We start from the raw sequence: 12,751 nt of genomic DNA on the forward strand, positions 1-12,751 counted from the left end.
AGGCGCCGTGTCATTACACGGCGCCTGGCTTCCTGATTGGCCGGGAAGCCGCCTCCGTGCTTTCTCGTTACCTAGTGACGAGAGGCATGGGGACGGCTTCCCTGCTAATCGGGAAGCCAGGTGGCGAGTCTTTACACTACGACTGGCTTCCTTGATGGGACGTCCGGTATCGGTGAGCATCGAAGAAAAAAATATCGGTACTTGTACTCGATACCAAAAAAACGGTATTGGTGCATCCCTATTACCAACGAGCACATGAGGTTTAAAACAAGCACTTGCTGACCCCTGTAGGTAAAATGAACAACCCACAAAAACATAAAATAACAAACCCAGCTGCAATATCACCTTCAAGCATAACTTTCCCAGGCCGTACCTTCCCCTACCACTAGACATCTGGTTTCCAAGATCATTCAACCCTCTTCCTCTGAGCCCAGGTTGTCATGGACCTGCCCTAGCCTGTGACTAGACAGTGAAAGGAGAATCAGCACAGTGCTGAACTCATCTCTCTGTCACTCTGCTCTCTCCTCCTATCTGCATTATTCTTGTCCGCGCAGGAACTAATTGGCTCCCTGTGCCGTTTCTTCGTCTATAGCTCAGCTGTACAGCTGACAATGTCTATGCTTTAAATTGGTGTTCGCCGCTGCAGACAGCGAGAGAGTGGTCTACTAACTTCTTATGCAGGGACAGATTTCTAAGCGCTGTGCTTAGCGTAAGCTTAGACTTGTAATATGAGAAATCCATAAAAAAAAGTTGTAGAGGAAGGCCGACAACTCACTTCCTGGCGTACATGAAGAGACCGAAGCTCACAAGTATCACTATCAAGTAGACGTTGGTGGCTTCATTCCAGGCTTCATGTACGGAGTAGTCAATGGTGCCGTCATCCGCCATCACCCCGTATCCTGCAGCCATAGCCTCTGGGGACAAATGAGATCATCAAACAATAAGAAATGACGCAAACCTGCACTGAGAGACATGTGACACACCTCCTGAAAATGTTAGATGCCTGGCGGTGTGCTTTCAGCTCGTTCTGGGTCAATGGCCTGCAACATAAATCTGATCTTCTAATTGGCTCCAGGTCAGTGACTATGAAAGTCAAGAAATTTTGGAAGCTGATCCCCCAAAAATTGGATTTGTTTCCCTCACTTTCTGTCGCTGTGACAACAGTCCCCTATGTGTATGAATGCAGCCCCCTGCTCTCCTGGTAGCGGTCCTCATGTGTATGAAATGCAGCCCCCTGCTCTCCTGGTAGTGGTCCTCATGTGTATGTACACAGCCCTCTGTTATTGTGGTAGCGGTCCTCATGTGTATGTACACAGCCCTCTGTTATTGTGGTAGCGGTCCTCATGTGTATGTACACAGCCCTCTGTTATTGTGGTAGCCGTCCTCATGTGTATGTACACAGCCCTCTGTTATTGTGGTAGCAGTCCTGATGTGTATGAATGCAGCCTTCTGTGATTGTGGTAGCAATCCTCATGTGTATGAATACAGCTCTCTATTATTATTTAGCTGCCTGAACATTCTGCAGTCAATCTGAACACAACCCATGGAGAAGTTGTGACACTAGAACACTGCCATAGCAGTAGATGTGTCTCCGTCAAGCTATTACTTACCTCCAGCTCTATGCAGCACAGTTCCGGATACAGGGTGAGATCACATGACTTGCCCCACCTCCCCGGCGCCACTTCCTGGTACAGAAGAGAGCCGCTCTCCTATTGGTCGCAGTTGTGGGCGCTGCGATTGGTCAGAAATTTAAATGGCCAGCCAGCTCTGCACGCCCGGTGCACGCTGTGTCATCGCCGCTGCAGGATCGCAGGCTCAGCTTGGGCTGCTCTAGTCAACAATAAGCCAGTAAAATTCCTGAATGCTTTTCACAATGTACTCATGGAAACTGTATTATTGATCGCAAGTTTTCTCTGTAGAAAACCGGATTCACACGTGGTTTTGTTTTGTGTTTTTTGTTCTGGGGTTAGGTTATCGAAGTGAGCTTTTAAATGATTTTTAGGTTTTTCAAATAAGGATCTACTATACGGAGGAGAGTTCTGATTTTCTGACATTCTATGGTCTGGGCTCAAGGTAAAGATATAAAAACAATAATTTGCGAATTATGCTTTCTTTTATTTTCTTAAAGCATAGCCTTTTCTGACCATATGTAGGGTGCAACATATGACATCCTCCAGAGTTTGTACCCCCAAATTGTGGCCTGAAGGATAGTGGGGGGAAAAAAAAACAACTGGGTGTCTCGCCAACACTGCAACAAAAAGTCAATTGGTCACTTTGACATTTTATCAACTTAGTTGTAGTATTAAACTCTGTCTTTTTTGTTCAATGAGTGCAGATGAAATATACTTTGTCCAGAAAATAAATAAATCTTTTAGTTTCTGCCCAAGCACCTGCAGTCATGCTTCTGAACTGCTCCAACTCTCTCAGCTCAGGTTCCCTGAGCTTCTTGTCCGATACAAAGCTCACAAAAGGTCAGCAAAGCCTCCAGCAACTGTCTACTATCTCGGAGAAGAAAGGAGGAGCCACGATCAAGTCCACCAAAATGGAACTCTGTTCCGTTTGGTCTTCCAGACTTGGATGGAATCAGGCATGCGGATGTAAACGCACGTACAATCAGATCTGGCTGTCCATATACCAACACTGGTCTTCTGATCTGAATGCCTCTCCGGATAGGGCCTATAGCAGCGAATGTGATTTTCACCAGACGTTCACAGGTGGTGAATTATTGTTCACTGAACTACATTGCCCGATTAGATGTACAGACCTGGAAAATGCTTCTCTAGTGTGCATCTGTTGGAAGCCGGTCAGAAATGCAGCATAGCAGATCAAAAGGGGGTAAGCAGATGTATAACATGAGTTTGTGCAGTGTGATTGGCATCTACTGAAGGTGTAATAGCAGCAGAGAGCAATAGTAGTTATAATGGTTAAACTCCTTTAAATGGTTCAAACCACAATATCGTCTCTTCCAAACCTATTGGGCCTTTACGGATAAGGATGGCAGGTGCACTTATTCTTTTGGGAATCCCACCTTTTACCCCCAGCAATTTCATAATCATTTAGTATCCAAAAGTAACCCCAGCCACACCCTCTCACTTGACCGTATAGTTTTGACCTGTGCCGCAGACAGAGCTCCATGTTTAAATCTCTTCATACATACTCTGTGTAAAGTGCATCATTCATCAACATATTACCATAAAGAGCCTACTTGCATCACTGGTGCTTCTAAATTCCATTCTTTCAATAAATGGGAGCATTGTGCTTTTAGATCAGGGGTAGCCAACCAGTGGTCCTCCAGCTGTGGCGAAACTACAAATCCCATGATGCATCTTTCTCCGGGAGTCATGTCTGTGAGAATGTTGCAATGCCTCATGGGATTTGTAGTTCCACCACAGCTGGATGACCTCTGGTTGGCTACCCCTGCTCTAGATAGTACTTTACTTACCCCAAACTGCAGCTCCACAGCGATCCTTGTGCATGTACAGCCATAACCTAATTGCCTTCAGTGGATCTTCCAAAATGTTGATAGGTTGTGGATGTTCCGCATGCGTAGGAGTGGGCACGGTGCACAACCTGGGGTGGGGGATTTTCATCAGCGAGTATAACTCATTTTTTTAACCTAGATCAAAATGCGCACCTAACCCTTGCAGTGCTGGGGTAGCCCCCTTGTTCTTGCATCCTAAATTGCTTAAAAGTCTGAATGATTTGATATTAAATAGGAAGACAAAACACCAAGTACAGTTAAATATATTTTTTATTTTATTTTAGGAAGGACAATTTCAAAAGAAAAAAAACCCTCCTGCAAAGACTAATCTTGTATGCAGTTGGCAAAAACAAAGTCTGTAAATCGTGGCTCTGCTTTGTACCACTAATATTTTGTAGAAATCACTGCATGGAAAGCATGACTACATCCTCTCACATGTGAAACAAAGAGAAAAAAAAAAATACCCATCTTCACTGAAAATATTTTAGTCTGTTAGATTTACACAAATCATTTTCAAGCAAAAGAAAAAAAATTAACATTAAAAGGATTTGACAAACCCAAATGTATTTATTTCCTAACGCAATTTTAATGTTGGAACCAAAATTGTTTTTATATATACTTATATATAAATATTTACACATATAAACAGAACAAAGATCAGATCCATCATCTATACACAAAACATAGAAAATTAATTTGCGTTAAAGAACGGGTGCTTTTAACAAGAAAGAAGGAAAAGCCGCTACCTCTTATTTGTTGAAGACAAGACAGAGTCTCCCTCGTTTGATACCTTGCAGTAAGCGGTTCCCTGGATGTGTTGGGGTTCAGCAGGTATACTCCAACCTGTGCTCACCAGTGGAGGGGTTCAGCAGGTATACTGCAACCTGTGGTCACCAGCTGAGGGGTTCAGCAGGTATACTGCAACCTGTGGTCACCACCAGTGGAGGGGGATCAGCAGGTACACTCCAACCTGTGGTCACCACCAGTGGAGGGGTTCAGCAGGTATACTCCGTGCTCACCCATGGAGAGGTTCAGCAGGTATACTCCAACCTGTGCTCACCACCAGTGGAGGGGTTCAGCAGGTATACTCCAACCTGTACTCCCCACCAGTGGAGGGGTTCAGCAGGTATACTCCAACCTGTGCTCACCACCAGTGGAGGGGTTCAGCAGGTACACTGCAACCTGTGCTCACCACCATTGGAGGGGTTCAGCAGGTATACTCCAACCTGTGCTCACCACCAGTGGAGGGGTTCAGCAGGTATACTCCAACCTGTGCTCACCACCAGTGGAGGGGTTCAGCAGGTATACTCCAACCTGTGCTCACCAGTGGAGGGGTTCAGCAGGTATACTCCAACCTGTGCTCACCAGTGGAGGGGATTTCTACTTTTTAGTTTAAAGAGGGCATTCAGGGCAAATTGATTGTGCCTGCACACAGCACACCACCCCAGGTATGTATGCTTGCCCAATAACACTTTCGTATCCTCCCTGCACCCTAATAAAGTAGGGCTCCTCAGCATTAGAGAGCCCATGGCTTCCCCTGTGTGACAGTTCACAGCAATGAGCAGCCAATCACTAGGCCCAAACATTGTCACATGATGGAGCCATGACATCATGCCCCTGTCTAAGCTCCAACACCCAAGTTTAGACAGGTGGAGATGCTGCAGCAGGGAGGCAACAAGTGTACATACCTTGAGGGATGGGCTATGTGAAGACACGGTCACCTTGCCCTGAATAGGTTGGCACCTTCATTAAAGAGATGTTTGGTAACTTTCTAGTTAGCCGATCTACTAAATCTGTTTTTATATGCACAAAAGTTTTACCCTCTATAATATATGTGGTCTAATTTTCCTTCTGCTGATGAAAAAACTGTTGCCGTCACATATTGCAACCAATCAGGTTTAGTTTTTAAATAACAAAATATCTGTATGGTAACAGATCCACTTTGGTTGCAATTTTCCACAAGCCCTACTCCAGCAGTAGACAACCTCAGCACTCCAGCTGTTGTGGAACTACAATTCCCATGAGGCATTGCAAGACTGACCGCTCCAGGCATAAAAAGGAGATTTGTGGTTTTAGCTCTACCGGAGTGCCGAGGTTGCCTACCCTACTCCATATGGATACCTTGAAAGTGAAAAAGGACTAGAGGTGACTTGCCATATTCAAGGTCCTCCACTTTTATATAGCCAGCCAATCATATTGAATGCAGGCGTAGCTATTCTAGTTCCATTCCAACCAAAATGGGTTTTTGGTTTGAATGGTCTCCGAAAACTGAACTGTAAGCCATCTTATAGTGACTCCAGTGGCAAAATGTCCCAGAATATTCCTATAAGTCAGCCTGTGAATGAATGTGACAAACTGCCCTCAGGAAATCAGGCCAAAGGAGCCTTTAAGATACAAGAAGTTGCCAAGCAGATTGGCCCACCAGTGCCCATATTGAAGTGACGTTTCAGTTTTGGTTAGACAGAGAATTCCTATCACGTGAGCAGACACTACAAAGACCAAATTGCATTTAACCTATTGAGTAATAATCATGTGAGAGGGGGGTCAATCATCCTTGGTGCTATGCTGAGGATTGACAAAAGCCGCTACTGCCATGGGTATTGCAGAAGAACTTAGGCAAGTATAATACATTTGGTCCTTGGGAAGAACTTACAGCACATATTGTGTAGCAATAAACAAAAAAAGCCAAATCTATCATGATTTCACCCAGAATGTTTCGAAGAGCACTTGACTTAAAACATTTTTTTCCCCATAAAGCCAACTTGGGATACCCTTAAATCTTAACACCTAAACAGCAATTAATGCGAGTAGGTGTTCATCTAAAAAGGTGAGGGGTAGGCAAACGTCGGCTCTCAAGCTGTGGTGCATCTACAATACCCATTATTCATTGCAAGAATGACAATGACAAGACAGCCACAGGCATAACTTCCAGAGGCAGATACATGATGGGATTTGTAGTGTGACCACATCTGGAAGGCTGGTGTTTGCCTACCTCTGTATAGGTCAAATAGACTTGTCATCAGCCTCTTGCACACCGCGTACAGCAATGCACAGGGACCAAGTCGGATGTGCTGCAGTTCTCATTTGCCAACAAGGATCATTTGGATGGGAGGAGAGAGCAGATTGACAGTAAGCGTGCTCATCCGTCGGGGTGGGGTGTAAGGAACCAGCTGCAGAAGAGTAAAGTCAGGTCTCCAGAAAAATGCTTCGGCAGGTAAAACAGCTCTCGCATATTGAACCTATTTAGCAGTTGGCCTGGAGTACAGATTTGATCTTTATCAAACACACCAATTAGTGTGTAGTTGGTAACAAAGTGCTCCCTTTGGACTTTAGCTAAATCATAGCACTGACTACCAGTGGCTTCGGCAACGTAATAGAAAAAAAATATGATTTCCTAAACTGAACTGTGCATTGGCAGCCATGTTGACCAAAAGAAGCCTTCTTGAATGAAACATGCAACCTTTTTCTTACAACTTTTTAATAGAGCCCACATGGTAGGGTTAAAATAAATACATGGGGGGGAAAAAAAGAAAAGAAAAAAAGATAACCAAGAAAACATGTAGAGGAAAGAAAAGGCATAAACCAAATAACTTCGCGACCTGACAAGATCAACTGTCGAAATAAAAAAAACTTTATTCTAATATTAGGTCACTGGAGTGAAGTCAGAGGCAGCCCCAAAATTGCCCCGACTTCCATGCAGAAGAGAATGGGATTGGCGGGCTGGGGGTTACAGCTATCCAAATACAGACCATTTGCATTGGTGATGTCAGGGGAGCTGTAGGCTTCCCATAGGCTGCCCAATATTAGAATATCTGAAAGGCTTATGGTCGCTAATACAATTTTTGGTTTATAGCTTAAGATTTTCCCTACAAGTTCAATTTAAGAGCCTAGAACAGACAGGATATGGAGAGCCCTAGTTTTAGGCAAACTCAGCTTAATCCTCGGTTCAAAGTAACCAGTCCTATAATGTGACCTTGAATAGAAACAAATATATCAAGTGCTCTCTGAAGGTAAATAGGTTCTACTATTCAGGACTTTGAAGACGACCACTTTGTGGCCCCTCCAAACGAACAAAAAAAAAAAAGGGCTCCCCTACGCACACACAGGGCCCAAATACTGAATGCAGAGAAATAGTCTCCAGGTTCCAAGGTGGAGCCCTATGGCACAACCATAGATTCTATTTTAAAGCTGGAATCCAGGCACAAAAATTCAATAGCCACTGCACCAAATGCCTTAGCACACCCAGAGATGACATTGTTAAAGTAGCAGTGGCATCATCTTCGGGCTACACATAGCCTGGGCAGATAGCAGAGCAGTGGGTCAGTCCCAGCAGCTCCAACCACTACAGGGGGCAGATACAAGACCCATCAACTCTGCACGAGGGAAGAACAGCAGTGAATGGTCTTAAATACAGCAACCTCTTGCACAGAGGCAAAGTGCAGCAGTCTTTCATGCTGGATTACTGCAGAGATCTGAAAAGAATACACAAAGGACTCCAAGATCTAGATCACTTTAGCCTGGATTTTAGCTTTAAAAGACTTCAGCTCACCAAGCAGGTGACGATGGGAAGGGTGCCCCAGTATTATATACAGAGGGACTCTAGAAAGCTGGAATCTGTGCGTTAGTAGGGGACAATGCTAGGCAAAAATTGGGAATAATATTTACATATACACACTAAATTCATTACGTAGCATAAACACATGGCTCACTTCCATATGAAGCCAGTACAATTCATTCAACTGCCATAGTGTGTTAAGTGTACACAAAAAAAAGGAAAGAAAAGCGCAACGTAGACCCAGTTACTATGCTTACATTATATCATGCCCTAAGAGAATAACCATGCTCATGTACCAGTACTGCAAGTACAACAAGCAGAATAAATTTAACAACACTGCAAAAAACAAAAAATACAACAAAAGTAACGTTTTTTTTTTCCACTGTGAAATGTAGGAGTCGGAAACGACAGCATCTTAGTGATTAAATACTGTACTATGCACTTGCAGAACAGATAGGCTGGACTTGTAAAGCAGTAAGACAGGTTGGAACGATTCCCTCGAATTTAGTGGATCCTAAAGCGCTCCTTTTAGTGGCAATATTTCAAGTTAATTTGGACAGAAAAAGAATTAAATTTGGATAAAGTGCATCTGACATTCTGTAGCAGACAACATGCCATCAAAAGTGGAGAGGAATCATGGCTTTTCTTTGCTCTAAACGTTATTTGGTGCTGTGAAAGTGTATTGTTGGGGAGATGGCAGGGCTCAACCCCCATCCAGGTCTTTCCTTCCGTTCAGACAGTTAGTGTGGGGGGGGGGGAGGAATCCTCAACTCCCCAATGCGAGTTTAGCTTTTTGGATGATCCAGCATAGTCAATGGCCTAGAGCAGGGGTAGCCAAACTGCGGCCCTCCAGCTGTGATGAAACTACAAGTCCCATTAGGCATTGCAAGTCTCTGACCGCCACAGGCATGGCCTACTGAGGCAGATGCATGATAGTATTTGTAGTTTCCCTACAGCTGGAGAGGCCGCAGTTTGGCTACCCCTGGCCTAGAGTTTCCATATACCTCTTTGAAAAATTTGACTAGAGCATGCAGAACACAAATGTTGCATCGTTAACTCCCTAGTGAATTATACAGAGGAATACATGATCACACGCTAAAGACGAGTAGCTCAGCTGAAAAAGCAAAGATTAGACTATCACAGCAGTGTCTCAATTTCAGGACCATCTAAAACTTGCCTTCAACTCCCTGCTGCTCAGTGCAACCGCCATGAGCAAAGAAAAATACTCAGGAGTATGCAACTCATTCCCTTTCCTCCCATGTGACAGTATTGGTGCTTGATAACTGATAGGTCAGAACACAGCACCGTCACATAGGGCTGGAGAGGTAGGCCTTGGCCCAGTGCAAGCTTCATGAGTGGGATTTATGGCATTCCTATCTGGTCAACGGAGAAGCAAGGGAGCAAAAGTAAATTGTAAGCAGCTGCTGGGTCCACTTCTACAGTAAACCTGTTCGTCTGCATGAAGAAAGCACAACTTCACTCAAGTGACAACAAAGCAAGGAACCCACAACACTTGTAAAACCACGCTCTCAAGCTTCCTTTCTGCTGTTCAGTCCATGTACCCATTACACTCCTGACCGCTCAACCATTAGGATAAAATGAGTGCAACGTTAGTCGACGGATGGCCACTGTGTGCCGGTGTCCAAAGAAATTGGACACCGGCACACAGAATACTTCTATTTATTGACGCACTTGCAAAAAAGAGTAAGACGCACCTAGTGCGCCGTTTCGGGGTCACGTAGGGTCCCCTTCCTCAGGCAGAACAAGTGTTCTTGAACTTGTTCTGCCTGAGGAAGGGGATCCTATGTGACCCCGAAACGTCGCACTAAGTGTGTTATGCTCATTTTGCATGTATGTCAATAGACGTATTCCATCTGCCGTTCAGCCTCTCCTCCTAGCTGCCTCTTCAGAACAGCAGCTATGCCTACACACAGAGCTGACTTCCTGTAGGGAAGGGTACAGCCTACAAGGACAGTAGTAAAGCCTTTTGTCTAGTGTCCATTCCTCAGGACAGTAGTAAAGCCTTTTGTCTAGTGTCCATTCCTCAGAGGTCTGCTGTGCGCCCCAATATTTGGTTATAAAAGCTGTGCCAGGCCAACTTAATCCTCTCGCACACCAAATCCTCAGTGCTGCCAAATGGAACCAGAATAGGATTGTATAGTAACAGGAACCAAGCAGACCTTGGACTGCACACTTCCAAAAAAAAAAATCAGACCAAAATCCACATTATATGGGAGGAGGCCAAGGACATGGTCTGGATTCCCTACCATTTTGTGTAGCATTAGGTCTACTGCTAAATGACAGGCGCTCCTTTATGACTCCATTACCCATCTTACAAAAGGGAGAAATGGGCTCTCAACAGCATATTTATACTAAATATCCAAATACTTCATGTAAAAGAAACAAAATAATAATTGCAGCAGAAAAGAGCTAACAAAACTCATGACAGTTTAGGACAACAGAAAGAATTACAGCAAAGGGGGGAAAAAAGAAAAGAAAGAAAAAACCCACAAACGATACAAGCCTCATTACTACATTCGAGTACGATTCTAGCCTGTTATCAGTCAGTATTCACATATTGCTCATTCCATGTTGAGAGCAATTTATAGCCTCCATTCCCGCAGCAGTGTGTCCACAGCACATGCAGTCCGCATGCTACTCAAGGCTCTGCAGTGCCGGAGGCCTCGTTTCCTTGGTTTTTTTGGGAGCCGTTTCATTTTCTAGCTCCAGTCTTTTTATGTTGAACAAAGAGCAATTTGCTCCACTTTGCCAAGGTCCATAAGAAGCTGCTTGATCCGGTGTTTCAGCTGAGGAAGTCGTGCGAGGGGTTCTGGGGGCTCCAATTCCCCAGTGTAGTCCAAGAAGCTCTCTAGGACTGTAAAGAAATAAAACACACTGGTCAGGCAAGGAGGTGCAGGTGGGGGGAAGGGGGGTTAATCCCCAATTGAAGATTCAGCTGCAATAGTAAAAATGTAATCAGGGTGCAGAGAAATAGAAAGATCAGGTGACCCACCTCTGTTTTATTTGGCCCTCCCCCAGGCACAATCTGCTTACATTGCATGGAGACATACAGAGGCCCAGTGATGATATCACTATGCCTAAAATAATGTAATGGAAATGGAAAGGTTTTTGTTTAAAAAGGTCATTAGCATGTTAATGGGGGGAATGGAGTGACCAAGGAAGAGGGGAAAATCCTCATCATTGGGATAATGCTCCTTCATTGTCTAACACTGCCTTTCAAAACCAGGCTGGCACCCTGTTGAGCCTTCTGCCTTCCTCAGGGGTGCCTCAAAACTTTGTGGTAATAGTAGGATGACTCTGTCATGTGGGCTTCCATTCCCCTCTGTGTGGTGTTCTGTACAACTGCTGCCAGGTGACTTATCTGGACTAACCATCAAAGGCAGCAAAAAACAAAACAAAAAAGGATAGACATCACTTAGAGTTTACATCTACTTTAATGTCAGTTTTTCCAACTAAATGACATTGTTGGAGAACTGTGCAAACTACTGCCAATTTCTATACTAAAAAGTTATCTCCTTTGTTGCATCTCGGTGTCGCTGATCTGCAGCCACTTGCGGTCTCAGGGCAGGGTTTCCTGATGGTAACAATGGACCATAAGTGCTTAAGACCACTTGTAGCCTTCATTGGGAGCTATTGTGACAGGGTGACAATGCAGGGGCACAGCCAGGAGACAGGGACACATTACAGCAGGAAGTGCCTCAAGGCCAATCATGGCAGCATTTTAAAGAAAGCTGCATATTAAACAAGATTAAAAATAACTGGTAAAGTGGTTCTCATATTTGGCTGCATAAACTCAAATTACTAGGTAACATTCTTCATGTAACTGGAGCCTAGCTTTTTACCATCAAGTTCTTTCTCTATTAGATCCATTCTGTGCGTGACTTCATCCTGCAGTGATTCCAGATGAGAGAGAAGGTTGAGCTGCCACTGCAGCTGCGAACTGACCGTAGCATCTCCATTGTCCATGGGCTGTGTGTGAGGCGATTCTTGAGGTGGATTCCTCTTCGATAAGCATTCCCTAACCTAAAAAAAAAACATAAGTAGGATATAAGTGTCTATGCTCAATATATTTCAAAACATAGAATCTTCCCAAACTAGGAGACAATGGCATTTCGGCTATGACATCAGAATACATGACCCAGCCGTATGGCTGATGTATCGCACTGCGGATTTATAGGGAAGTCACCTTCCTCATTTATGTCATTTAGTGGAATGCATGAGCCACATTTTTCTGCAAAGGCTACTCAGGGGAAAGAGATTATACTTTGACATCGAGTAACGTCAGCTTTGTGTATAATTTTACAGGAGGTGTTCCCCACCCACTGTCTCAATTCCACTGATGTATTAATTTACTAAATACATTTGTCAAATACAGATGTTGTGCAGATAGATCAACATCACAATAAGCCTCCTGTAATCCCCTATATACAGCAAACACCCACAATGGGAGGGAGAGGGGAAACACTCAGCCAGTTGCACAATGCCATCAACCGTTGCTTACAAGAGAGCAAAGTCAAGCAGTAGGCTGGGGGCAGTTTGGTGACCTAGATGCTAGATGCATTTAATCTAGAGAAAATTGGGTCACCAACCTGGCTGTCTAGCAAGGGTACCTGATCACTAAATTGGGTGAACACAAGTAAAAATTCTATGGTAGGATATAGGAGGGGGGGGGGGGGGGGGGGGTGTGGGACCTT

At 44.3% G+C, this 12,751-nt stretch overlaps 2 protein-coding genes across 3 annotated transcripts in view; both read right to left on the reverse strand.

Annotated features, from left to right (window-relative positions):
• Window positions 1–6,624, reverse strand: part of SMIM19 (small integral membrane protein 19) — a 9,569-nt gene extending 2,945 nt beyond the window's left edge. The window contains exons 1-2 of one of the 2 annotated variants that reach the window (XM_018569082.1): window positions 6,610–6,624; window positions 776–912 (exon numbers count right to left, since the gene is read on the reverse strand). In XM_018569082.1, coding sequence (XP_018424584.1) covers window positions 776–912; window positions 6,610–6,624 — 152 coding nt within the window. Of the gene's footprint in view, window positions 1–775; window positions 915–6,609 lie in introns of those variants that run through there. The other variant, XM_018569081.1, reaches the window with a different exon arrangement.
• A 3,880-nt stretch (window positions 6,625–10,504) lies between these two features.
• The window catches only part of PHF20 (PHD finger protein 20), a 55,434-nt gene continuing 53,187 nt past the window's right edge, over window positions 10,505–12,751 (reverse strand). The window contains exons 19-20 of the mRNA XM_018569076.1: window positions 11,900–12,080; window positions 10,505–10,911 (exon numbers count right to left, since the gene is read on the reverse strand). Coding sequence (XP_018424578.1) covers window positions 10,772–10,911; window positions 11,900–12,080 — 321 coding nt within the window. The 3' untranslated portion in view covers window positions 10,505–10,771. The remainder of the gene's footprint in view (window positions 10,912–11,899; window positions 12,081–12,751) is intronic.

This window comes from Nanorana parkeri, unplaced genomic scaffold (genome assembly GCF_000935625.1).
Source record: "Nanorana parkeri isolate BGI_ZX_2015 unplaced genomic scaffold, ASM93562v1 scaffold1284, whole genome shotgun sequence".
NCBI lineage: Eukaryota > Metazoa > Chordata > Amphibia > Anura > Dicroglossidae > Nanorana > Nanorana parkeri.